This window comes from Abramis brama, assembly GCF_963993115.1.
Source record: "Abramis brama genome assembly, chromosome: 18".
NCBI classification, from domain to species: Eukaryota; Metazoa; Chordata; class Actinopteri; order Cypriniformes; family Leuciscidae; genus Abramis; species Abramis brama.
The window spans coordinates 1,387,712-1,415,475 of record NC_139980.1 but is presented as its reverse complement, the minus strand read 5'-3'; the positions used below and the strand labels follow the sequence as shown (position 1 = coordinate 1,415,475).

Sequence of the window (27,764 nt, the reverse complement as noted above, 5' to 3'; positions counted from 1 at the left end):
ATATGTCTTAGTAAGATATTTAAATGCTCAGTTTTATGATCAAAGCTCTAGTTTTAAAATGTATAATGCAGTGCAATGCAATGATGATTGACAGATGAACAAATAAACCTTCCTCAAAAGCCTGATGATCATATTTTTCTAATAAATGATGTCTGTCAGTCCCAGCATGCAGTTGTGCTGCACGTCCACTGGGTGTCAGAGTGGAGCTGTGCGTTTCAGTCGCTCACATTCTCAAACTCTGATTCATTCAGCTGGGTGGGAAACACTGACTCACACACACACACACACACACACACAGAAGTCTCGCTACACTTCAACGGTCTGCAGTGTTTGTGTGATTCACCTCATTGTTCTTCTCCTGTTTGTCAGAGGCTCTCTCGCGGTCGTAGGCCATCTTCTTCAGGAGCTTTTTAACCGCTCTGTCTCTGTTCATCTTCCTCTGGTTCTCCGTGTTATGCTTGCGCACCTGATTCAGGATGAACTTGGGAATCTGAGACACACACACACAAAAAAAAAAGACTCGTTTGAGCATCGTGATCTTCAAACTTCAGCTAGTCGGACATGAACGCTGAACAAGAACTCGCTCTTCTCGCCTTTGGCTTTCGCCTTGCTTAGTTGAGGACATTTAATGTAATATTCAACAATAATATTAATCTTCCTGTACTGACACCATTATATGAGAACTGAACTGAGCTGGACGACGACATCACTGTTTTCTCCAGAGTGGCTATATATATAAATGAACTAAATGAATAACTTTTTTACAACACAAATGAACCATCACTGAACTTACTTCAGCTGGACTGTGACGCTCTTTTCTTCTCGCATTATTCTCCTGTTATCTCTGTAAAGCTGCTGTGAAACACTGTACTGTAAAAAGCGCTGTATAAATAAAGCTGACTTGACTAGACTAGACTTCTACCACTGACAAGCAAAACGACTTGAGATATTACATTTTCCAAGTCATTTCGCTTCTCAAGTGAATGCATCATGATTTTCAGATCTGTTCTGATGGAAAGCCAGACGAAAGCATTGCTCAGGTGTGAGGGGTGAGGGGTGACGCACCGTCCAGAGCAGGTTCTGGTAGCGGATGAGCAGCCGGACGATGTTGGCGGTGCCGGTGGCCATGGCGAACTCCTGCTGTTCGCTGATCTTAGTGCGGAAGCCCTTACACATGAAGATGTTGGGCGCCATCACCACCGCGACGTTGTTCAGGGTCATCTTATTCCTGTCCTTACGGTCGATCACCCGCTGGAAGAACTCCATCAGAGCCTGAAAGACACAGGCGGATCCGGTTCAGTCCGGTGAGGTGAAGTGGATGTGGACTAAACTCATCCCGGACAGCGTGGCCTCGTTTACACTGTCAGTGACATGTGACCCAATTCCGATTTTCTGCTCATATGTGACACAGATCGGATGTGCTCTATGACCGTGTAAACAGAAAAAAAACACATGTATTCGGATATTTCGAGATCGGTTTCAGGCCTCGTTCATATGTGGAAATAAATCAGATAAGTGCCATTGTGACTGTCATGTAAACAGGCAGATCGGGTTCTCTGAGGCATTAGGCGACGTCTCCGCGGTTTAATGACGAGAGAAACGCCGACGCGCATCTGCAAATGGCCCGGAATGGCCCGACTAAACGTTGTGTCGTCGTAGGAGAGGAATGTGGACAGACGTTGACACATATCAAAGGTTGGCTTGCTCAAACTAAAATGTCAGACCCACTCTCCTCATGAAAGCCCGCCACGATCTCATGAAAGTGCGCATCTACAGGCTAGCACGAATTTTATTTCTCATGCCATTTACGCCAAAAATAGTTTTTGCATGTATATGATATGCACTTTATGGAGTGTAATACACACGCACTCGACACCCCTAATCCTGCTCAAGGGGTTTACAGTATCATGCAGGAAAAACTATTTTTGGCGTATAAATGGCACGAGAAATAAAATTAGTACGCACTTTCATGAGATCGTGTTGGAGGTCCTGAGATCTCTCTCACACACAATAACTGAAGCACATGTGCAATGATGGCACTTTTCGTCCTCCTCCGCCTCATAATCATGCTGATGTTTGGCGAACTTCGCATATAGCAGAGCTAGCATCAAGCATGTTTCGCGTTCGTCCATCTGTGCAAGAGAAGTTAACCCTTTAAGCATGCGCGATGTTTCAGATAGTAAGGCAAGTGTAAACACATGAACCGGAAATGGGTCACAGTTGAAAGAACGTGTAAACGGACGGTCAAAAAAATCGGATAAAGGCAACAAATCAGAATTGGGCATCAAGACCTGCAGTGTAAACGAGGCCATAGTGTCGGCCCACATCTGGCACATGTGGATTCCATGCGTCCCAGATGTGGGCCGGATCTCGGGACGTGAGTGCGTGCGGGCGTACCTTGAGCGTGTCTCTGTTGGGTTCTGGGAGCAGGAGCACCAGCAGATTGAGCGCCTGTAGCTGCTGTTTCTTAGTGGGCAGCTCTGCTCACAACAGACACGATCACAACCATCAGTTACACACACACACAGATCACACACACTTCAAAGGCCCCGATATACTAACAGCAAAGTTCTTTCCGCTTACGGGTAAAAGTACGTTAGAAATACCTTTTCAGCGATATTCTGTAATTGAACATGCTGATGATCCACATGTAGATGAATATGTAAATATGTGCTGCGCGCTAAAACACTCACTGCCAATAGCAAACCATTTAAAAAACGGCGCCTCTCGCTGCAAAAACCGTGTTCTGTGTGTTCGGGGCCTTAAGCTTCACTGTACAGAGTCATGCTGCATTACGGCCTTCAGTCTGAGCCGACGCCGTCACTCACTCAGCACAGAGATGAAGGCGTTGAAGTACTCGACGGTCAGCAGGGGATACGGCAGCTCCCGGATGAACAGCTTCAGGAGACTCGCCGCGTCATGCTGCTTCAGGCTCTCCCACGGAAACATGCCTTCATAAAACTTGTGTTCCAGTTCCTGACAGACAGCCTGGGAAACACACGCCAGCAAATGGGTCACAACCATGCAATGACTACAGAAATAACACACAGAAACAACACTCGCCTTCACTCTGGTAGCGGCTCCAGGTATCCGGAGAACGCCCTCCGTGTCCAAACCCTGCTCCTCGATGTGAGACATCAGCTGAAGAACACCAGCTTAAAGTCATTCTCCGGTCAAAGTCAAACTCACATGGACTAGCAGTGCTAGCATGAATCAGCTAATCACAGACAGTACGAGCAATAACGTTCACAAGTTTGGGGATGGTAAGATTTTTAATGCTAAGTCTCTTCTGCTCACAAGGCTTGATTTATTTGATTAAACATATGGTAAAATTTGTGAAATATTATTCCAATTTAAAATATCTGTTCTCTATGTGAATATAAAGTAAAGTGTAATTTATTCCTGTACATGTTCAGCATCATTACTCCAGTCTTCAGTGTCACATGATCCTTCAGAAATCACTCTAATATGATGATTTGATGATCAAGAAACATTTATGATTATTATCAGTGATGAAAATATTTCTGTGGAAACTGATACATTTAATTTTTCAAGATTCTTTGATGAATAGAAAGTTCAAAAGAACAGCATTTATTTGAAATAGAATCTTTTGTAACATTATAAATGTCTTTACTGTAACAATTGAATGCATCCTTGATGAATAAAAGTATCGATTTCCTTTTTAAAAAAGGGTACTGACCCCAGACTTCTGAACGGTAGCATACATAACACAAACACAGTTCTCATCACATGACATTACTGAAGTCCTGGGGCCGGTTTCACAAAGATAGACTTTGACTATGGCTTAGATATAGTAGATAGTCAGACTTCAGATAGACATCTAAATCAGACCGTTGCACAAAGCACTGAAGACTCTGACTATCTTAAGTAGGACTACACTGCAATGCATTCTGGGTAAAATAAGACACTTTTCAAAACAAAAAACATGGCGGATCGAGTAAGCGCATTCATCCGCTCAGTGCAGTTTACCCCAGCGGAAAATATGTGTTTGTTGGAGTATAACAGTTACAGGGACATTTTACTTGGGAAATTTAGCGGAGAATGTAGTAACAAGAAGAAATGTTTAAATTATGAGCCATTTTCCCTGTTCTTTCGGCTGTCTGTAATGTAACTGATTGTTACTGCTGGTTGCCAAGGTAACAGAGTCTTAGACCTAAGTTAGCCTGGGGTTAGGGGTCTAATTTTTTTGGTCTAAATTAAGTCAGTCTTTATTTTTGTGAAACAGTCAAACTTGCATTAGACTAGTCTATGAGCGAATTTTAGACTTGTCTAACACTATAGACCGGTCTAAAATAGCTTTGTGAAAGCGGCTCCTGGACATACAGTATCCTGAACTTCTCCTCTGGCAGATGCGGTCCTGAAAACACTATGCTTTCCTTTCCAAGGAAGTTTTAGCGCACAGGTAAAGGGGTTTTCCAGGGCGTTGTTAACATGTGCACCCTCAGCTCTCAGGCATCCTGGGCTGGGTTGTAACACTCAGATTTGTTGTATCAAATACACAATAATGCAGTGTAAATGTGTATGTTTCGGTCACACTTTAGTTTAAGGTCCAATTCTCATTATTAACTACGACTTTTGCCTCAGTAAACTCCTAATTACTGCTTATTAATAGTTAGTAAGGTAGTTGTTAAGCTTAGGTATTGGGTGATTAAGGGATGTAGAATATGATCATGCAGAATAAGGCATTAACCCTTTAGAACCGGCTGTCGTCGCCGACACACCAGCAAGCTGTTTTCATTTTACCGTAACTCTTCAACCGTTTGCACTATTAAAACCATTCAAATTGCCCCTGACAGTAGACAACATGCGGTTTTTGGCAATATACGGCTCATTACGGTAATTTCATGCTTTCCGTAAGCAAATGACAGATTTCAGGCAGAGCAGGAAGAAAGGATTTGAACAGAGAGATACGAGCACGGCAGGTTAAGAGTGTTTTGGATTGCATAAAATAATAAAAGAAACGAACAAATACATGGTGAAAGAAGTGTTAGACAGCAGAAGAGGGGATTGGGATGATTTTTAAGAAACCTGGGAGGCGGATGGCGTTACTCTTTCACATATCTTAGCATGTGGTGTGCCTATGAATGCATGCATTTATGTGTGTGCGTGTATGAAAAAAAGTGTCCTAAATGAAAACTGTGCAACCCAATATCACAAAAAAGACTTGTATATATGCATCATAGTTCATTTTTCAACTTTAAAGTGTTAGTTTCTTTCGTTCGTGATTTTTCTGTTTTTTTCTAAATAAAAATCAGTAAATTAATTCTCTTTTTTTTTTTTCTTTGTCCATTTAAATTCTATTTACAAACTCAGTAATGGTCAATAACTGTAATTTGTTGAAAGCTAATCTGAAAAAGATGACACCTTGCACATTAAGATTGTTTTAGAATTTTACAGTAAAAAAAAATCTAAATATGTGAAAAACACCTATTTTAGCTTCAGGTTCTAAAGGGTTAATGTGTGCTTTATAAGTACTAATAAACAGCCAATATCCTAGTAATATGCATGCTAATACTAGTTAATAGTGAGAATTGGACCCTAAACTGAAGTGTTACCCATGTTTCTTATCTCAAGGGACGTCAGGGAGAGTTGTGGGTGAGTTATGAGCGGCCCTGTCTCGGCTAGCGTCCCGTTATAGTTCTGGCTCTGCTCTCTTACACGCTGTAGTATGAGAGGCACTTTGGCTCCTGGGATCCTCCGCTGGTCTTGATCCAGGAGCGTAGAGAGAGGAACACCAAACAAACCCGACTCTACGGATGACACAACAAGATTTCTTATTCAGCTGCATAAACATAGCATTCAGAACTAGTTTGAGCAACTAGCAGTTAGACGAGGGATAATCAGACCTTCCTGTTCATATTCAAGTCACACAGCTTTTCATGTTTCCTACACACACATATCAGAGGCACTGACCTCTCACTTTGACCTTCAGAGCTTTATGGGCCTTCACCTCGATTCCACACGTGTCGAACAGAGCGCTCATCTCAATAAGGACCAGTCTGCGAACCTTCTTCATGTCCTCAGCGGAGAGATCGCCTACTTTAGTCTGTCCCGTCTTATCCTGAGACACTCTGAAATCCTGCGACAGGCCGGAAGAGGAGCTTTATCATCCGTCACAGACGACACATGATTTGAGGAATCATTAATGTCTGGAGCACAAACACTGCAGGACGACATCTTTAAGACTTAAAGGATTAGTTCACTTCAGAATTATAGTTTCCTGAGTATTTATTCTCCCTCACGTCATCCAAGATGTTCATGTCTGTCTTTCTTCAGTGGAAAAGAAATGAAGGTTTTTGAGGAAAACGTTCCAGGATGTTTCTCCAAATAGTGTCTTCAATGGGGTCCAACGGGTCGAAGGTCCAGATGTGAGTTTCAGTGCAGCTTCAAAGTCTCGACACGATCCAGCCGAGGAATAAGAGTCTGATCTAGACAAACCAGCGGATGTTTTATAACAAAAATAAACATTTATATACTTCTTAACCACAAATGCTGGTCTTGCACTAGCTCTGCAATACGACACACATTACGTAATCAGGTTGAAAGGTCACGCGTGACGTAGGCGGAAGTACCGACCCAGTGTTTACAAAACAAACGTGCAAAGACTGAGTCAAACGCAATTTACAAAAAAATGTTAAAAAAAGAAAGGTAAAATAATGATTTCGGACAATTTTGAAGATGGAGGAGAAAATGAGATGGAGTTTTTCGCCCTTCCCTACATTCAAACCAGAAGACGAGCATTTGTGGTTAAGAAGTATATAAATGTTTATTTTTGTTATAAATGTCCACTGGTTTGTCTAGATCAGACTCTTATTCCTCGGCTGGATCGTGTCGAGACTTTGAAGCTGCACTGAAACTCACATCTGGACCTTCGACCCGTTGGACCCCATTGAAGACACTATATGGAGAAACATCCTGGAACGTTTTCCTCAAAAACCTTCATTTCTTTTCGACTGAAGAAAGAAAGACATGAACATCTTGGATGACGTGGGAGAGAGTAAATTATCAGGGAATTTTAATTCTGAAATTCCTTTAATACTAGTGTTAGTGTTCAGATCGCAGAACTAAATAACACAGTAATAGTGATTTTTGAAAAGGGAAGAGATGCAGTTGCACAGACTGACCAGCAGAGGTCACTTTCACTCACTAACAGCACAGATGCACATAAGTGGATTTAAATCTTTAACTTGACATTTTTGCAATATAAAAATATAATATAAACTTTATCCTCAAGCAACCAGTCAAGAGTGAGTTGCACTGGTCCAGTACACACACACACACACACACACGCTTGACTCACGGGTAACCTGTCGTCGGCCTCGCTCTGGGGCTGGGTAACCTTCAACCCTTCTTTGTAGATAAGCGCTTGCTCGGAGAACGACACCTCCAGGTTAATGTCCGTCTCGGCGTCAGCTCCGCCCCCGGGAACATCAGGCCCCGCCCCGTTACCTAACCAAACCATAAACACACAATAACATTTCATGCTGTGTGAAACTATGACAAACATTTATGGGCAAAAACACACACTGGCGTCCTCGAGTGACACTTCAGTGATCTCACCTCACTCTCTGCTGATTAAACTAAATCAGGCTAGTCAGAGTCCAGCAATCAAACATGTCATTATTTGGCAGTCGTTGTTTTACCAACTTTACTACAGTGACAATGTCCTGATGGGTTAAAGATGCTTTTAGGTGATGTCTGATTACAGCAGCGTCTCACACCTGTAATTGTGAAAGAGTGCTGCGTTTAACCCTGCATTATGAGCAAAGTAGTGTCAAAAAAGCAGAGCTAGAACGTCACGGCGAGTTGTTTAGCAACAGACAACAACCAATCATTAACTCAGTAGAGTCTCATGCGCTATTTTAAGTTGGACAGATATTCACATGCTCTGATTAGATGGGAAACGCCTTCAGTGATGAATTATAAAGCTCTAGAAAAACATTAGAATTTTCTCCTGTTTTCCTTCTATTTGTGTTAGCATGTTTCAGCTGATTCAAGACTTTTACACGCAGCATTTTCCATAGATCTGAAACAAGTTGTGTCCTCAACTGATGTTATTAACATTGTAAATATGTACACTACCGTTCAAAAGTTTGGGGTCAGTAAGATTTTTAATGTTTTTAAAAGAAGTCTCTTCTGCTCACCAAGGCTGCATTTATTTGATTAAAAATACAAACAAAATCAGTAATATTGTGAAATATTATTATAATGTAAATCAGCTGCTTTCTGTGTGAATATACAGTAAAGTGTAATTTATTCCTGTGATCAAAGCTGAATTTTCAGCATCATTACTCCAGTCTTCAGTGTCACATGATTCTTCAGAAATCACTCTAATATGATGATCTGATGCTCAAGAAACATTTATGATTATTATCAATGTTGAAAACAGTTGTGTACATTATTATTTCATGATGCTTTGATGAATAGAAAGTTCAAAAGAACAGCATTTATCTGAAATCTAAAGCTTTTGTAACATTAAACACGACCCTTCAAAAGTTTGGGGTCAGTGAGAATTTTAATTTTATTTTTGGGGGAAAGAAATAAAATAAATCAATACTTTTATTCATCAAGGATGAGTTAAACTGATCAAAAGTTACAGTAAAGACATTTATAATGTTAGAAAATATTCTATTTTAAATAAATGCTGATCTTTTGAACTTTCTATTCATCAAAGAATTTTGAAAAATTTTCAACATTGATAATCATAAATGTTTCTTGAGCATCAAATCATCATATTAGAGTGATTTCTGAAGGATCATGTGACACTGAAGACTGGAGTAATGATGCTGAAAATTCAGCTTTGATCACAGGAATAAATTACACTTTACTATATATTCACATAGAGAACAGATGATTTACATTATAATAATATTTCACAATATTACTGTTTTTTTATTAAATAAATGCAGCCTTGGTGAGCAGAAGAGACTTCTTTTAAAAACATTAAAAATCTTACTGACCCCAAACTTTTGAACGGTAGTGTATATTAATCTCTAAAGCTGACAGCCAGGACTGAACCAGGGTAAAGTATGAACGCTGTAAAACAAGATAGCCCAGCACTAAAAATGACTTCCAGAATTCTCATACGCTTACGAGAAATGACTTTACAGCTCCTCTGTCGTATTTATTTCCACTGGTCTATCAGCGATTACACTCAGAAAAAATCCTTCATATTCTGCATGTGTCTCTGTACAGGAGTGTGTGATTAGACACAAAGTTACGTTTTATATAAAGCAAAATGTTTCATTTTAGTTATGTTGAATGTTACATTTCTTTAAAGAACAAAAGGAATGGATTTTCCAGCATTTTTGTGAGTGTGTGTGTGTGTGTGTGTGTTGCTGTCTTTGTCATTTCGACTCACTATGCCCTGAATGTTAAAGGCATGTTGAAATGAAACACAAGCTTTAACTCATGACACATACCCATTCCTTCCACTTCCAGTTTGCGGCTCCCACTTCTGTGTGTGGATTCTGCCTCATCCTGCTTCGTCAGGAAAAGAGAGTGACGAACAACAAAGAGAATGAAGCAAACTGTTAGCATGCGTGGTGTTGTGTTAAACACAAACTCGTTCATCAATATCTGTGCAATAAACACAGGGATCCAGAAGTGTGCGACCCCACTGACATCTGGGACTCTTTCAGACTCGGCATTTTCAGGTGAATAACGCAGTCAGTGAATCAGCATGATCATGTGACTCTTTCTATCAGAGATTGGAGCAAGACACATGTTCAAGACACAGCGTACACAAACCAAGCAAGTCGAGTCAATTCAGCGGCTAATGAATATTTATCTATTATAACACTTATTATAAAAACAATTATAAGAGCTGAAGGTAAAACAGTTGACAGGTATGATGCATAAACATTAATTATATTAGTTTGATAGTAAATGTCATTGTTAGGTTTATGTTTGTATGTGCTTGTGTTCCCTATGTTCCTACTTCTCCTTTGTTGTCATGGAAGTGCATCATCATACAATCACACAGACATTTTGTTTATCAATTGATGTCACAATTTTAGTTTAATTACAGTTTGTTAGAAAGTCATTGTCGAATCATGCAGTTCAAATCCAAGTTGAGTCTCGAGTCATTGGGTTTTTTTTTCAAGCATAATCAACATCTGCAAAGTTACGACGCTCAAAGTTCAAAGCAAAGGGAGATATTTTCTTTTAAAGAAATTATTTTTTAAGGACTACAACAAACGGCTGGTAGAGACTACACGACATTCCTCCCGGGTTAGTGACATCACCAACACTAGAATTTACATAAACCCCGCCCCCTGAACACGATTTATAGATTCTTCTTGAGTCTCTCCATCTTTGTCTGACTTCGGTTTGAACATAAAAGGCTAAACGTTTTTGAAATGTCCAGTGCATGTGTGTGTGAGGTAAAAGGACACAAGCTCTTGAAGCTCCGCCCCCTGTGCCGGGAGCAGCAGCTCATTTGCATTTAAAGGGACAGACACAAAAACGGTGCGTTTTTGCTCACACTCAAAAAGTGACAATTTTAACATGCTATATAAAAATATCTGTGGGGTATTTTGAACTAAAACTTCACACACACACTCTGGGGACATCAGAGACTTATTTTACATCTTGTGAAAAAAGCATTTTACCACCCCTTTAAATGGATTATTTAGTGCAGCGTCCAGCAGAAACATAAATCACCGCTTATGGCTTTCCTTAATAAACTACTCAAAACGGTGGTCGCAGATCCTTCAGACTGGAATTTTCTCAGTTATTCATTACACTTTGCTGAAATGTTTATTAATAACTACTGTGTAATTGGTGACACTGTTAACAGCCTGTAAAAAAAATTCAGAAAGCTCCGGTCACTAGTTGGACGTCCTGCATGAACTTCATCCTGAAGCTTTATCACATGTCAGTGCTTCAGACTGGATAAACCCATTTGGGAGAAGAATAAACAGGCAGACTGCTCTTTAATAACCACAGGACAGTGGCACACTGATCTTACATTTACCCCAGTCAAGCCAATCATTGGTTGGTAACTGGTTTATGCATCTAACGGAGATAAGAAAAAAGCTCTTCATCATTTACACTAGTGCAAGTTACATTTTTCTTTAAATGTTGCAGTTTGAGCATGAAAACGAGAGTTATTCTCTATATCAGTGTTTCTGAACTCCCTGAAACGAACACGTCACAATATTCCTCATTATAATAATTAATGCGCAGAGTAAAGGGGCGGGGCCTGGTTGAGTTAGCTAAACTGGTAAGAGGCGGGACATTTCCCAAACACACTCGAAGCTCTCGACCAATCACAACACACTGATCCAGCCGACCAATCAGAGCACAGTGTGCTTTTCAGGAGGAGGGGCTTCATAGAGACAGGAAGTAAACAGAGCGTTACTGACAGACTGGGAAGAGAGGAGCCGCAACAATGGAGAATATGAGGAGAATAATCAACATTCAAGAATGAAAACATGTTCTAGTAGAGCCTGAAACAACATCAAGACTTTGTAAATGCGGTTATACTGTATATGCTGTTCAGAAAGCTAAATTACATTGAAACCGGAATGCGTTCATACATCTTTGTTCTAGACGGATGGTCATTCATTCACACATGACCTCCTGTATTAGGGGCAGGAACAGCACTAGTGTGCAGCGTTTTCTTACTTTACTTTGTGAATCCGGTGATGGTTTAAAGATCTCTCGGACATCTGGGACAGTATATGGTTTGTTCCGCTTGCGTAGCGTCTGTTTGACCGTTTCCACGCGCCTCTCCACGGCGGCCGCTTGCGTTCGGGTCAGAGTCGACAGCAGAGCGATGCTGTCCTCGTCGCCTGAAGCCGATTCGTCGAACAGCGTCGCTAGCCCCGCCTCCATCAGCCACGCCTCCTCCTGCTCACCCTCTGCAGGACAGAAGAGAAGAAGATAAGCCTGGACCAAGTGCTGGAGAGTGAAGCTAAAGCGTCTCAAACGCCCCCTGGTGGCTGGTCCCAGTATAGCTCATAAACCCCGCCCTCCTCATGAAGTCCAATGGACGTGAAGCCAACTAAACAACCAAATTACACTTCAAAAAAATGTTTTCCAAAGATGTTTTCTAGGTAATTTTTAATCACGCTGATGCAAGTTTAGTGCTCGTTTTTTTAAATAAGTTTGGTCTTAGTTAATTATTTGAGGCTATAAAAACGGGGATGTGACGTCATGATTGACAGCTGTGATTGACAGCTTCTCTGAGCGAAGCAGCCACTGAGGCATCAACAGTTTTTCTTGGGTATTTTCAGGAGGAGATTGGAGCTTAAACTTTAATTTCTACAGTTCCTCAACTGTATATTTCACACTGACATAATGAGTTGTTCTGCAGTAAACTGTACTAACCGTTTCAGCGATCTCAGCGCCATTTTGGGACTTTGCCGGTGTGGTCATAGATATCATATATAAACGCTAGATGTCTTATGGCGCAGTCACTTCCGGCATCACCGTTCGGCCATCTTGTCACAGTGAAGCTGTGAATTAAGGTGAATGATCAGCATGCACACAAATCCTCTTATCTCACTGAAATCTTGACGGATTTACAAACGGTTTGGTTTCTTACAAACGTTATTAACGTGGCTATAATTACGAATGCTTGAACATGTATGTTATAATTATTCATATGTATGCAGTGTATGTATGCAGTGTCATAACTACATCTCTGACGTTTATAACAAACCAAACCGTTTGAAAATCGGTAGAAAATTGAGCAAGTTATGGTTATTTAAAAGTACATGCACCATTAAACGAGTGAGCGAGAACACTGTGGCAAGATGGCCGCCACGTGCGGACGTCGACCTCCATTGGCCAGCAGCGCGCACGAGACATCTAGCCTTTATATATGATATCTATGGGTGTGGTGAACAAATGAGTCCTATTGAAGAGATGAGTCCGAGCTCAGGACCCCATTAGTATGCCAGTAGTATGCCTGATCTAAATCTGTTCTCGCGACAACTTGTAGCTAACGTGAGCTGTTTTAGTGTTATTATGTGGTAGCTTTATGTAGAATGCTAAATCCCGCTGCTATATGCAAGGTAAGATTACATTCAATTGTATATTGTATATGTAAATTGTATATATTCTATAGCTAATATTTAAAATCTCAAGTTGTGTCAATACCAGAGGAGAAAGACCGCGAAATTTAAAAATACGACTGTTATTGTGTCACGAAATGTAGTTTTAAGAGTTTCTCAGTCGAGAATGTAGTTGTTTGAAGCTCAAATATGTTGTTTATTTATTTTTTTTAAAACACACTAACAAGAAATGTTTAATTTCACAATCTATAGCTTCGGTTAAATACTAGTATATGAAACATATAAGTTAAAATACATTAATGATTCGTTATAACGTAGTACAAACTTCCTCTATAATAAAGTGATTTTGTATGATTTGTAACCAGGCACTAAAGCGATTACCCATAAAACGTGCTTTGAACCAATCGGATTGCTTGGGTCCTAAGCTCGGACTCATCTCTTCAGCAGGACTCATTTGTTCACCACACCGGCTTCACTTTTCTACAGTGGAAGAGAGTGAAGGAGCGTCGTCCATCTTCTTTTACAGTCTACGGCCTGGAGATCTCTGAGTGAAATACAGCCAGGTGTTCTGGGATTCATGTTGACACTCGCTATCAGCTGAACTAAGGCCATCATTCTTGTTATTTTCCTCAGTGATTTAACAGCTTTAATGAATCACACAGGATAAATGACATATATGTGTCACAATGTGTTATTTTCATCACAGCCGTGGTGAGGAGGAAGACGTTAATTTAGTTCTGAGAGGAAGCAGAAATATCTTCCGGTAACTTCACAATGCAGACGCTCACAGGAGTTGAGGAAGTCACAGTTTGAGGTTCCTCTCGGGGCCAAACAACGACGATCTCTGTCTGTGGTTTTACTTGTGGGTTCTTCCTGTAAGTTACGCCTATTGTCCTTAAACATGGAGGAATATAAACAAACAATGCCACATATACATTGTCTTGAGCAATGTGTTTAGATAATTAAAAAAAAAACAATGTAAAAACGTAGAATATATTAAACACGTCGCTGCCTGCTGGTACAGTTTTATGTGTCAAATCATGACAAATTGAAAGAATTTTTAGAAAATATTAACTTGTGGTATGACATTTAGACAATGTGAACGCTCTATTTCTATTTTTAAAGTGACAGATCTAATTTCAGTCCATCTAATTTTGAAATTCACATCATCTCAGAGCCCACAACACGCACTCCTCTGTGCTGTTCAAGACTTCTAAGACGTTTTACGGCCTTCTATTTAAAGGTAAAAGAGAACGTAAGACATTTAAAGGTGTGGTTGATTATGATTTCACTTTTCTAACTTTAGTTAGTGTGTAATGTTGCTGAGAGTTCTCGACGGGACCCGCGGGTTCGGGTCGAAAATATAATCAAATGACTCGGGTCGGGTCGGACCTCGGGCTTAATCTTTTCCGCTCAGTGAAAAAAACAAAACAAAAAAAAAACATTTATTAATCGTCGCTGCTGTTCACGGTAAAGAAAGTCTGGCTGCTGCGTGCAACGTGCATCATGGAGAGGGGCGGGCGGACCTGACGCCGCTGCGTGCACGCCTTTAGCCTGGAGAGAAGAAGATGGAGTTGGTGAAAAGTAAACTTGCCGCAGGTGAATTCACCGTTGCTACTACAGCCTATTTATATATTTAAAGTTTATTGTTTCAGTTGTTTGAATTGTTTGTATTATTAAAAGGTGTGAACATTAAAGGTTGATTTGAATTCCCGTCTGCTGGTCATGATAATACGTGTATGAGAAAAAAAAAAAACGGGCCGTGGGCCGGGTTCGGGCAGATAATTCATGTTGATGTGTCGGGTTACATCGGGTCCGGGCTTTAAAAGCCACAGGCCGGGTCGGGTTGTAATTTTCAGGCCCGTTGAGAACTCTAATATTGCTGTTTGAGCATAAACAACATCTGCAAAGTTACGACGCTCAAAGTTCAAAGCAAAGGGAGATATTTGCTTTTAAAGAAATCGCTTTTTAAGGACTACAACAAACGGCTGGTAGAGACTACACGACATTCCTCAGTTAGTGACATCACCAACCCTATAATTTACATAAACCCCGCCCCCAGAACACGATTTATAGATTATCCAGACAGAATATGCTAATCAATGACTAGAAGCTACACATAAGCTTCATAAATTCACCAACTAACCATTCAGAAATGTCTACATGTTGTCACTTCTCGAGTCTCTCCATCTTTCTGACTCCGGTTTGAACATAAAAGGCTAAAAGTTTTTGAAATTTTCAGTGCATGTCTGTGTGAGTGCAAACTGTTGAAGCTCCCCCCCCTGTGCCGGGAGCAGCAGCTCATTTGCATTTAAAGGGACAGACACAAAACTGCGTTTTTGCTCACCCTCAAAAATGGACAATTTTAACATGCTATATAAAAATATCTGTGGGGTATTTTGAGCTAAAACTTCTCGTACACACTCTGGGCACATTAGAGACTTATTTTACATGTTGTTAAAAGGGCATTATACCACCCCTTTAATATGACGTTCAACACTTCAGGATCAGGATCCAGGGACCGCCTGCAGTGTTCACGTGTGCCGTGTGTGCCAGCAGTCTGGCAGAAGCACAAGTGCAAGTCATGTTTTAATCTTGCTTCGCATAGCATGCTGAACTCAGCAGAAAATATGTTGAAAATGTACAAGAACCCATTTGTCATCACAATCTTGTGCAATAAAGACTTTTACGTTGGAGCTTAGCAACACGAAATAGTGTTGTGAATGACTCACCAAGGGTTTGAACAAGATCTGTCGAGTTTAATCCACAGAGGCTCAGAAACACAGACTGAATCCAGACGGCTTAAGTGAACTCAATTCAAACTAATTTCAGAAACTTCACCAGCTCAAATTTTAGATTTTGTTCATATTTATTTCTGTGATAAATGATAAAGGGCAAAATATTAAATGTCATGAATTAATATTTATTGAATATGAGTGGAGTCAAAATTATAAATCTGACCTGAGATTTGGAGCCGAATCACAGGAGGGTAAAATGACTTTAGAAAGATGGCAGCATGAATATTTTGTTTCTACACAGAGACTGGTAGGTCCGTTAGTGAAATCTGTTGACTTCAGCAATCTTTGTTGCATTTTATGCCAACAGTGACAGCTTTTCCACAATCTGCATACCTATAACTCAAGAGTTTAAGATATCTTAATATCCTTTTAGATTTTGGTTCTTAACAAACTTTTCTCAATATTTTTCATTTCCAGAGAAATGTGGATCTAAATGTGACTCCATGAGTAAATTGTTGAACTTTACCCATTTTCAATGGTCAAAAACCAAATGTGGGTCATTTTTCAAACAGCTGATGGTTATTATATTTAAAGAGCAATGTCTAAAGGACAAATAATGCGCCCAAAACTGTAACCATTAGCATATAATGCAACAAAAATAGCTAAAGTCAACAGATTTTACTAACAGACCTCTGTGTAAAAATAAAATAATGATGCTGCCATCGACGACAGACTTTGGTTCAGGCATTTCAGAATGAGCAAAACAACTTTCCACATACTGTGCAACGAGATCGGTCCAATGGTAGGTCCAGTTATGCCGTCCCATCATGCAAAGTCACATGACTTTTTTTTTAAATGTGCACCGAGGGATTTATTCGGTTCTCATTGTAGTTTATGTCTTATCATCTCAATTGAGCGCATAATGTTTTGAATTTATGCATTTCCATCCAGTGTTTTTCTTATGCGAGATCCCAAAGTTCACATAAAAATAGGTGGATGGAAACTTGGCAAGTGACGACGTGGTTTGTCATCATTCTCAACACAGTATGTCTAATCCGCATTAACAATTATATAATTAAGCTCCTGGGACCCACTGTCCAGAGTTGAGGACATGTCACAGTTCTCAGTTGGGATGTCCTGTTAAGAGCATTCAGGGCTTTTCAGAGATACCAATCGCTTGGGAGTTTAACTTCTGCTTGATCTTTAAAAATGACTGACATTAATTTAGTGATCAAATTTAGCACTCTTATGGAAATACGACAATATATTGTGATTATAATTTAAATTGGATTCATTTTCAAATTGTTTATTGGTTTAAATCAACATCTCAGGAAAATGTTATGGGGTTTCTAATCAAAATATGACTTTCTGTTACAGAACAGGGCACTGATTTCATGTCCACTGTAGAGGACTGTAAATCAAACATGTACATCATGTTTATCAGGCATTTTGGGGAGATACAACAAGTGAATAGGGAAAGAAATTACATAACAATATTCCTATGAAATATTAGATATTATTATGAAAATGTTGCCAACTATTACTCCCATTATTACACTTCTTTTTTCATTGCATGTTGCCCTAAGGACACATTGATAAGCAAATTAGATACAGTGTATTGAATTGGAAAACCCATGTTTGGCCATTTTACACACATATTGCATAAAGTAAAATGGTCAAATCAGTTCATTCAGTTTTATCTTTCATGGCATAGTTGAGAATCATCTTTAAACAAAGTTTGGTTAAAAGAAAATCCTGAAACCTAAAAATTGATGAATGCAAAAAAAACTAAACATTGTTTAGTTTCATTGTCATGAAAAAATACCAAATAAAAAATGAGGTTAAATGTTAGAAAATCAGACAGTGGTGCAGGACTGTGCAGTGCTCTCACCGTCAGCCACCTTCAGCGGCTCGTCCTCCTGCGTCTCAGCGTCTCCACTGCGCTGGATGATCTCCAGCTCTTTAAAGTAGTCCACCATGACCTGCTCGTCCAGAGAGTCCTGCGAGCTGCAGCGCTGGTACGGGGCCTTGCCGGGGCCCGACCCCGGGGCCGCCGCGGGGCCTTTGCTCCTCTGGACATTGTACTGACCGGTTTTGCGGCTGCATCAACACAGAGAAGAGACAGATGTCAGATAAACCAAATCATTAATGTTCAGACCTTGGGTGAAACACCAAGCGGCAACCTTCATGTCCCTCTCGAAACCAACACGGAAGTGACTTAAACTGCAGTTCATCGACTGGCCACTAGAGACCGGCTGCAAAAGAGAGTCAATCCCATAGACCCCCATGTTAAATTGCCCAACTTTACCAGCAGAAACAAACATGTTCACAGCCTGGTGCTAAAAGTGGTTTTGGTCTATAGCTAATTTTTCACTTCATGACGACTGTGAGGGGGGTGAATATTTTTATAACTCATCTGTTTAAATCATATTAAGCCTTAAAGTTCTGCATAATTAAGGGTGTGGCCACTTGATTGACAGGTGGATTGCCGCTGATGTCACTACTAGCCGTTTGTCTGCTGTGTGTTAGCGTCACGTCACCTCAGCTAATCCGCCTCGCTGCACATTTTTGGTTATCCGGGAGTGACGCTGCCAAGATGGCGACGGCCGGCTCCGCCCACTTTGGGCTTCAAAAATGCTCTTCAGAAACACTACGGGTGACGTCACGGACACTATGCCCATATTTTTATACAGTCTATGGGTGAAACCAGTGCTGTTCACAGTCAGCTCTCCAACACCAGTGACAGACAGCAGGGCTTCAACATGAGCACTTCTCTGTTTGTGCTGGACTCGCTCACTCAATCATCAGCGTCTGACAAGAGTTGAAGGGAAATGTATTTTTAATGAGGGAAATTGTGTCTATGAAAAGCCTTTATTGTAATTATGATGACTGATATTCACCACCCACTGAACTGAACACCAAGACTGCAAATTTATATTACAAATCATTGGTAACACTTTAGTTTAGGGTCCAATTGTCTCTATTAACGAAGTGCTTATTAGCATGCATATTACTAGGATATCGGCTGCTTATTAGTACTTATAAAGCACATATTAATGCCTTATTCTGCATGACCTTATTCTACATCTAATTAGGAGTTTGAGGCAAAAGTCGTGATTAATAGTTAGTTAATAGTGAGAATTGGACCCTAAACTAAAGTGTGATGTTTCTTAAAAAGCAATTATTATATGGCTCCTCAGGTTCAATTTAATTTTTGTGAAGCCAAGTTTGCACTAGGGCTTCAACTAATGATTTGGATAATCAATCAATTAATCAGTCTATTATTTCTTCCATTCATTTGATGATTGTCCACAGGAATGGTTTATTCACAACTGTAACGTGACATGACTGGCGGAAGTTTTTAAGACTTGATTAATCGATAATCAAATTCGCTGACAATTACTATTCATTTGATTGATTAGTAGTTGTCCTAGTTTGCACAACTATTGGCGCTTTTCCACTGTGTGGCACGACTCGGCTCGGCTCGCTTTACTTTTCCACTGAAGTTTAGTATCGCGTCAAAGTGTTGTGGGATTATAGACTGATCAATATTAGGGGCTTTTGCACTGGGTAGTTATAGGAACTAGCCATCAGGGAGGTTCCCAGAGACCTACTGGTTCCCTTAGGAACATTTTCCTGGTTGCATTCGCACCGCCGGTGGGAACTCTGAGCGACGTAAGCCACGCTTGTTGTTGTGACTTTTATTTTGACGGCACTGAGAACGCCAGCCAGAGCCTGAGCAAACAATGCTTGCATTCTCCGTGTTTATTGGTTTACGATCTGCACTGTTATACACTAAAAAAAAGTAGACAGTATATGAAAAGGTATTAGCGTTTGCCATGTGCTAGCTAGCTGAGTAGAAATACATAATCATGTTTGGCTTGGTCCCATCAAAGTTGCATTGGATTTGTGTAAAGGTTGAGAGGTCAATCTATCACTGTTTTCCATGTTCGTAGAGTTAGTTTCTGGAGTAAATATGTAGGCTATAATCTGTGCGGAGATTTTACTTCTGAATGTGTGAAATCTTTTAGAGGCAAAATTCACTGAGAAAAATCATGCTAAGAAGTTTGACAGTGGAAACGAAACCTTGACTAGCGGACTTCAGGGGGGAAAGTGCTACAGAAGTGCTGAATATGACTCTGCTTTGAGTCTTTTCTTCTCATTGGATGCATGACACAGCAGGAATGAAGAGCTCCCGCTGCTTATCCTGCCAACGGGATCAGGACAGGAAGTCCCAAAAACAAGGAAATAAAGATGCTATTGTGAGGCTGATTGTTTGCCTGGTTTCTGGGGCAGGACGGGCACAGAGAGCTCTCTCAGACGCTGGATGGAGGTATAAATAAAAGCTCAAAGCGCAGCACTCTTCACTCCTGCTGGACATCCGAGATACTTGATGTCGGCAAGCAGTCTTCTGGCTCGGATCAGGCTTGTATCCAAAGATTTCAGTTCACTGAGGTTGTAATGGGGGCAGTCGCTGGAAAACGGTGATCAAGCAGAAAGTAGCTCTTCAGTTTCTGGGTCACGGCTGCTTTAACCCCTTAACTCCTTTATGAGGATGGACGTTAAAATGCACTATTCAAACTTAAATGGTTGTAATTCAAGAATGCTTTGGAATATAGACCTAAGTTTGGTCTTGTTTTAAAGAAAACAGTCAGAAGAGTATTGCTGAAGTGAAAGCACTTCAAAAGTATGAAAAAGTTAGGGAAGTTTAAACTTACAGTAAATCAAATATACTGTACTTAATATTTTTTCTTTTTTTATAAAATATGTATTTTACAAAATATTTTTTACTACAAAATTAAAGCCATATATCTAACCAAGTTGTGTTCCAAATTTGAAGTTGATATCACAAAAATTGAAGTTCCCATGAGATTTTGTTTAGGCGTAATACCAGAAATAGCCACCGGGTGATATTGAATTCCCTTGAATTTAATTGTATGCATTCTGCCATAACAAATGAATACATTTCTGTCCAAATAACACTTCTGTCACAAAATATGCAACCTTGAAACTCAGACCTTTCTGACAATATGCGTTTTGTCAAGATTAGAAAAGGTTTTGATCATAAATTATGAAACATGACGACGCCCAAAAGGGGAGAGGCCAGATAAAATCATTTAGAGTACCGTTTCTATGGTAACGCAAAGTCCAATTTCAAATCGGTTTTCACAGAATGAATTCTGAGTTCGTAAGCTTTCGAATGATACCTAATTTATGATAACTACTAAAATATGTGATGTATAAAAAAGGCGATAAAAAAGATAATATTATATTTTAGAGGATATATATATTATACTTTTTAGAGGATAATATTATTTTATATTTTTTTATGGACAAATACTAGTTTATGTATTTTGGTTAAAAAAAATTTGCATGAAAACCAAAGTTTTAATTATTAAAAGTGTGTGCGTCGACTTTTTGTGACAAAGGCCAGAACTCCTGTTATGATGTAGATTTTTTGAGGTGCACTCTTGTCATAAATTAATCTATTTTTGTTCCTACATAATTTTTAACAAAAAACTGGCAAAATATCTATTAAGGAGTCTTAGACCTTTCCAACGATATATAGTTTGTCATGATTAGATTAGGATTTAATAGTAATACAAGGCCGTTTCAGAGAGAAGGACATGATTTGATGGGAGAACGAGTATTTGATTGAGCATGAGAAGAGAAAGAAGTTCATTTCCATTGAGAATATCTGCTAAAAGCTGCTTAGCCAACATTTAAGAGTACACTAGCATATAGCAACTAACACTTCTGACTTCACGGGGTCTTTAATATGACAACACCATCCAGCCAGAGCAAATCAAGCATTTACTCTTTAACAAATCACCCTTCTTCGTCACGTTAGCGGAGGTGATTTGCATTAGCAGTCGGTCACACACAAGCATCTCAAATCATTCATTGTAAATACACGGCTCTCAAACGCAAAGGGGGAAAATCAACAACCTTTCCTCGGTCATAAACGCTGGCGTTCATGGTTTAGCTATTAACAAGCGTTCGTGTCGAGGGGAACCGGGGGAGTGCGCTCGTCTCTCGGTGGACTCGACATGCTAAAGGTCAGGCTGAAACACAGCAGATAAAGAAAGAGAAAGGGTCAAGAGTCACATTGTTGCTCATTTTGCATAGACAAACAAAAGAGGCAGTCTACAGCAGACAAACACTAACACACTGTGTGTCCTCGCGGCGATGTGCGAGTGCGGGACGGGCTGGTGGTGGTTACAGAGTCCAGTCAAAGGGCCAAAAGCAGTGTGGGAGTGTGAGCCGTTTCTATGAGGAGCGGGAGTGTGGCGGAGGAATGCGGCGGCTTGGAGACGTGCGTTCATGTTACACCGCTGAGAGAAACACACTGAACCTGCATAATGTGATGCATTTCAAAGGGAAACAGACACGGATCATGGGACTTGACTTTATTTTCAATTTAAACCAATATTGTAGGGGTGTAACGAGACCCTCATGTCACGATTCGATACATATCACGAGACTGAACTCACGATACCATATTACTGTGATACTCCAAGACATTTGATAAAAGGATAACAAAACAATTTTTTTTTTTTACTGTTGATTAAAATACTGATTTTGTATTACATTGTGTGTGTAAATGAATAGTCTTGGACTTGGTGCTGGAAACCCAAAGCACAGGACAATAGAGACACCAGAATAACAATATTCATGATTCTGAAGCTGAAAATACTGAATTATTTTAGATGAATATGCTTGATCTCTGTCACTGACTAGATATATTTAAAATAATGCAGGCCACTTTTTACTGGTAACAGACATTTGGCATCATCAGGACCCACACATATTCCCCCATTGCATTATTATACATTATATTCAACATTACATATAGCAGTTTAATGTACTACTGACACTAAAACTCTGTAAACTTGATTTTTTTCTCACACGGTAAATTGTAAATGTCTTTGTTACATATGTTACATGTACTTACCATAGTAATAACAGTAAATGATGCATAATTACATGCAATTAACCTTCAACCAAATCCTAATCCTACCCTAACCCTATAGTAAGTACATGTAGTTACTTAATATCACTCAGTACTTAAATATATAGTTACACTGTAACAATGACACCTTAAAATAAAGTGTAAACTATTTTATTTTGGGTGAACTAACCATAATACAGATTGCCACTGTCCAAGATACATATTGTTGCAGTTTTGTATTAAGATATATTGTGACACGATATATTGTTACACCCCTACAATATTGCATATGCAGGTTAAAATGACTTGTGTTAAAGCACCACTTTATTGGTATGTGTGTTTTTCATGAGGTGCTCTTATCACTTAACATTGATATAATATGACATAACCATGGTAAATGACAGCGCTACTGAAACACGCATAGCCACATGATATGACCTCTCCTTTAACGCTCTCTGATTAGCTGATTAGCTTGATTAGCTGATGATTAATAAAGTGCAGCTCATATGTATCCGTTGCTTTCGTTGACTTGAACGTTAAACTTGCATATAGTGCGGGAACAGAAGATCAGATTTATATTTGTTTTGCGGAGACACTTATGTGGCCAGGTGTAAATCCTGAACCGTTATAACTAATCAGATAGCTATGCGATCCACGCATTAAGTGACATTATTTTCTATTTTAGGTTTTTTTTTTATGTTATAAGGAAATTTGTATCAATAATACCCAAATGCATACAGTGCATGTGTCAAAAATCACTGTTTATGGTGTTCAAAGCAATGAAACTAGTATTACATTGGTGATCTATTTTTTACTTTCCATCTGTTATGTCATTTTGTGTTATATTTATATTTTAGTATGCATGTATTAATATTCATGCATGTGTGTGAAGCCAATTAAATTACAGTTTCTCATTAGATGAGAAATTATTACAATACATTTTCATTGTGTTTTATAAAGAAAAAGATTGTAATTTTAACAGGCCATATTTATGGAAGCTTGTTTCCGCCACAGAATAAAACATTTTAAAAGATAATTGCGACTTTTTATCTCACAATTGCGAGTTTACATCTCGCAATTCTGACTTTGTTTCTCAGAATTGCGAGATATAAAGTCAGAATTGCGAGATATAAAGTCAGAATTGCGAGATATAAAGTCAGAATTGCGAGATATAAAGTCAGAATTGCGAGATATAAAGTCAGAATTGCGAGATATAAAGTCAGAATTGCGTGATATAAAGTCAGAATTGCGAGATATAAAGTCAAAATTGCGAGATATAAAGTCAGAATTGCGAGATATAAAGTCAGAATTGCGAGATATAAAGTCAGAATTGCGAGATATAAAGTCAGAATTGCGAGATATAAAGTCAGAATTGCGAGATATAAAGTCAGAATTGCGAGATATAAAGTCAGAATTGCGAGATATAAGTCAGAATTGCGAGTTATAAAGTCAGAATTGCGTGATATAAAGTCAGAATATAAAGTCAGAATTGCGAGATATAAAGTCAGAATTGCGAGATATAAAGTCAGAATTGCGAGATATAAAGTCAGAATTGAGAGATATAAAGTCAAAATTGCGAGATATAAAGTCAGAATTGCGAGATATAAAGTCAGAATTGCGAGATATAAAGTCAGAATTGCGAGATATAAAGTCAGAATTGCGAGATATAAAGTCAGAATTGCGAGATATAAAGTCAGAATTGCGTGATATAAAGTCAGAATTGCGAGATATAAAGTCAAAATTGCGAGATATAAAGTCAGAATTGCGAGATATAAAGTCAGAATTGCGTGATATAAAGTCAGAATTGCGTGATATAAAGTCAGAATTGTGAGATATAAAGTCAGAATTGTGTGATATAAAGTCAGAATTGCGAGATATAAAGTCGCAATTGCGTGGAATAAAGTCAGAATTGCGAGATATAAAGTCAGAATTGCGAGATATAAAGTCATAATTGCGAGATATAAAGTCATAATTGTGAGATATAAAGTCGCAATTGCGTGGAATAAAGTCGCAATTGCGTGGAATAAAGTCGCAAGTGCGAGTTACAAAGTCAGAATTGCGAGATATAAAGTCATAATTGTGAGATATAAAGTCGCAATTGCGTGGAATAAAGTCGCAAGTGCGAGTTACAAAGTCAGAATTGCGAGATATAAAGTCGCAATTGCGTAATATCACTTTATATCACGCAAGATATAAACATGCAATTCTGAGAAAAAAAGACAGAATTTCAAGTATATTTCTCGCAATTGCGACTTTATAACCTGCAATTGCGACTTTATATCATGTAATTCTGAGATAAAAAGTCAGAATTGTGAGATTAAAAAGTCGCAATTACCTTGAAGCTTCCATACAAATTGATAAATAATAAGCAGAGCTGCATGTACTGGGAGTGAAGTCACTGACGGTTCCTCTGGGGGCTCGTATGATCTCAGCGTGCGCGAGTGTCACGACACACACTCCTCTTCGGGAAATAGCAGTGGATTATGAGCTGTGTTTCCTGATCCTGTGGGACTCACTGCTGGCGTCTCCATGGGAACGGCTCAAGAAGCTCAGGAGTCCGAGCGGGATCGGAGGAACAGCCGAACGCTGATGCATCAGGGCCGTGTAGATCCACCTTTACTCTGTTCAAGAAGGATGGGGAACAGACGCGAGTGTATTCGATGCTCAGGTCATAGTTTATCACATCAGGACTTCAGATGCCCGAACACAGCTCTCTCTCACAGCCGTCTGAGAGTTCACACGTCTCAGCATGAGCGGAAACTATTTCATGCCTACTTTTGTTTCTTTGCTTCCTTAAAGCGAATTCTCAGTGGCACACAAAACACAATCAGATCGTCCCTTTATCTGATTATTATTATTATATTTTTCTATTTGCTTGTTGAACTTTTGATATTATGCTTTTATTTATTTTTTTTGTTTTTACTTTGTCTGTATGACACTTTCATTAATGCATTGTTTGTATAATTGTATGTTTTATTGGATCTCATTCTTGTGAAGCGCTTTGAGATGCTACTTTTAAAGATGCTTTAGAAAATAAAGTTTATTATTATTATTATTATATATTTTTATTTAAAAGATTGCATAATAAGAGCATACATGTCACGTCACACATAATCTCAGCTTTATTTGTGTTGAAGTGAACTTCTCAAACCAGACATAGAGGAGCAGATGATCTGTGTCAATGGTAAAGCGATAAAGGCCAGGCTACGATCGCGCTTGTTTATTCTGTACAGTGTGTGTGTGTGTGTGTGTGTGGTGAAAGAGACATCTTTGAGTCCTGACCCTGCTGATCATCCAACGCCCATCGCAGACATCACACACAAAGCACGAGCGCACTATGAATGAAATATTCATTATGCTATGGTACAGCCACACAGGATGGAAAGTCAAGCGATGTTTACCATGTCAGCACCGGTTAAACCATCAAACACAACACAAAACACACACACACACACCCTTCCATGCTCCTCACGGAGATACTCCCAACGTCATGTGCATGATCCATGTTTACCTTCACAGATACTTCACCTTCATCAGAGAGATGCTGAAGTTCAGCCACATCATGAGTTAATGCACACACACACACACACATGCACACACACACACACGCGCACACGCACACACACCGACTCCACAGGCTGCTTTATTTTTTCCAAATTCAGTGTTTTCCATTTTAATGGTTTATGTACAATAATCTTAATCAATAATCTTATCGAATTCATTCATGAAACTTTGACTTTAAACTTTAAATGTTTCATTTTTTAGAGCTGTGAGTTTGTGTGTGAATCTGCCGATAGCTTTCTGAACTCTTTTTTTTTCCTGAACAATGAGAATAACCATATATGGAGCTTACAATGCCTAGTTTTACTATGCAGATCCTCATTTGCATATCATTTGCATATGATTATTCATCCACGTGATAACATGTTTAACGGTACAAGACACATTACATTAATAAAAATCATGTAGCCGATCCTTGCCTTGTTTTTGAATACATAAATCAAATAGAGTAAAATACATTTCAGAGAAAGTTTTTCTCAATCTTTTCCACTGGCCGAATTGTATTTTTAATTGATTTATATTTTTAATGGAAACAGATATAGGCCTTGGGCATTATTTGCATGAAACCATTTTCTCAGACAATCTGGTATTATCATGATAAGCAATTATCTCTGTGGTTAAAACATTAAAACACGCCACAGGAGAAGTGTTAAAAAACATCATCGCAACCACAACAAATATTTCTATTGATTGAATATAAAAAAAATGTGTAACTTCTCAGTAATGATTTCATGTTTAAGTGTTTAACTCCATTAATTTGAATGGCATATTTCATCTAAATGTTTATATCAGAACGTAAAACATAGTTTAAATCATTATTTTATTTATTTAAACTGTTATTTGCGTCAGTAAACGCCCCATCGCGCACATTTAAGAAGGGATGGATATTTGCTTCAAGTGACAGGCTTGGTGAGTGAAATTATGTATTATCTTTCTGTATACGTTTAATTTTCTTTAGATATTCTGTCTAAAAGTGACCAAAAAGACATTTAACTCCAGCTCACCATCGGTGTCGCCAAACTGCTCCGTCTCCAAAGCGCTCGTACGCATGGGTCAGAGTTTGCGTGCAGGTGCGCACATTTTCCCGTCAAATTTGTTTTTATAAATCACAACTCATGCGTCGGAAGTGGCGTACGGCTCTCTCAGGGCCCGATTGTGCGGACGCAACGGTTATAAATGAGGCTCCTGCTCATAGAGACTTTGAGGCTTTTATGTCGGGCAGAATCTGCGATCTCTGACCCAGTTTGTTCGCCCATGGCTGGCAACCCGGGGTGTCGAAACACGGAGTCACACAGACCAAAACCAAAACAGCACGTTTCAAAGCAGAGCAAGCGGCTGTAGAAGTGTTTCTCAGAGAAACCAGTGCATGTTTCCTAAATATCTGTAAACATATCATTGTATTTTTATGCTTTAGTACGGTCAAAAAAACACACAGCAGCACCTTTAACATAAGCGAGCTCAGCAGAA

General features: G+C 39.3%; 1 protein-coding gene across 3 annotated transcripts in view; it reads right to left on the bottom strand.

Annotated features, from left to right (window-relative positions):
- The window catches only part of arhgap18 (Rho GTPase activating protein 18), a 43,457-nt gene that overhangs the window by 2,670 nt on the left and 13,023 nt on the right, over positions 1–27,764 (bottom strand). For 2 of the 3 annotated variants that reach the window (XM_084090559.1, XM_084090557.1), the window contains exons 2-12: positions 17,676–17,884; positions 11,653–11,888; positions 9,444–9,504; positions 7,322–7,470; positions 5,935–6,100; positions 5,680–5,771; positions 3,064–3,141; positions 2,829–2,988; positions 2,398–2,480; positions 1,066–1,272; positions 344–490 (exon numbers count right to left, since the gene is read on the bottom strand). In XM_084090559.1, coding sequence (XP_083946685.1) covers positions 344–490; positions 1,066–1,272; positions 2,398–2,480; positions 2,829–2,988; positions 3,064–3,141; positions 5,680–5,771; positions 5,935–6,100; positions 7,322–7,470; positions 9,444–9,504; positions 11,653–11,888; positions 17,676–17,884 — 1,588 coding nt within the window. The remainder of the gene's footprint in view (positions 1–343; positions 491–1,065; positions 1,273–2,397; positions 2,481–2,828; positions 2,989–3,063; positions 3,142–5,679; positions 5,772–5,934; positions 6,101–7,321; positions 7,471–9,443; positions 9,505–11,652; positions 11,889–17,675; positions 17,885–27,764) is intronic. The other variant, XM_084090558.1, reaches the window with a different exon arrangement.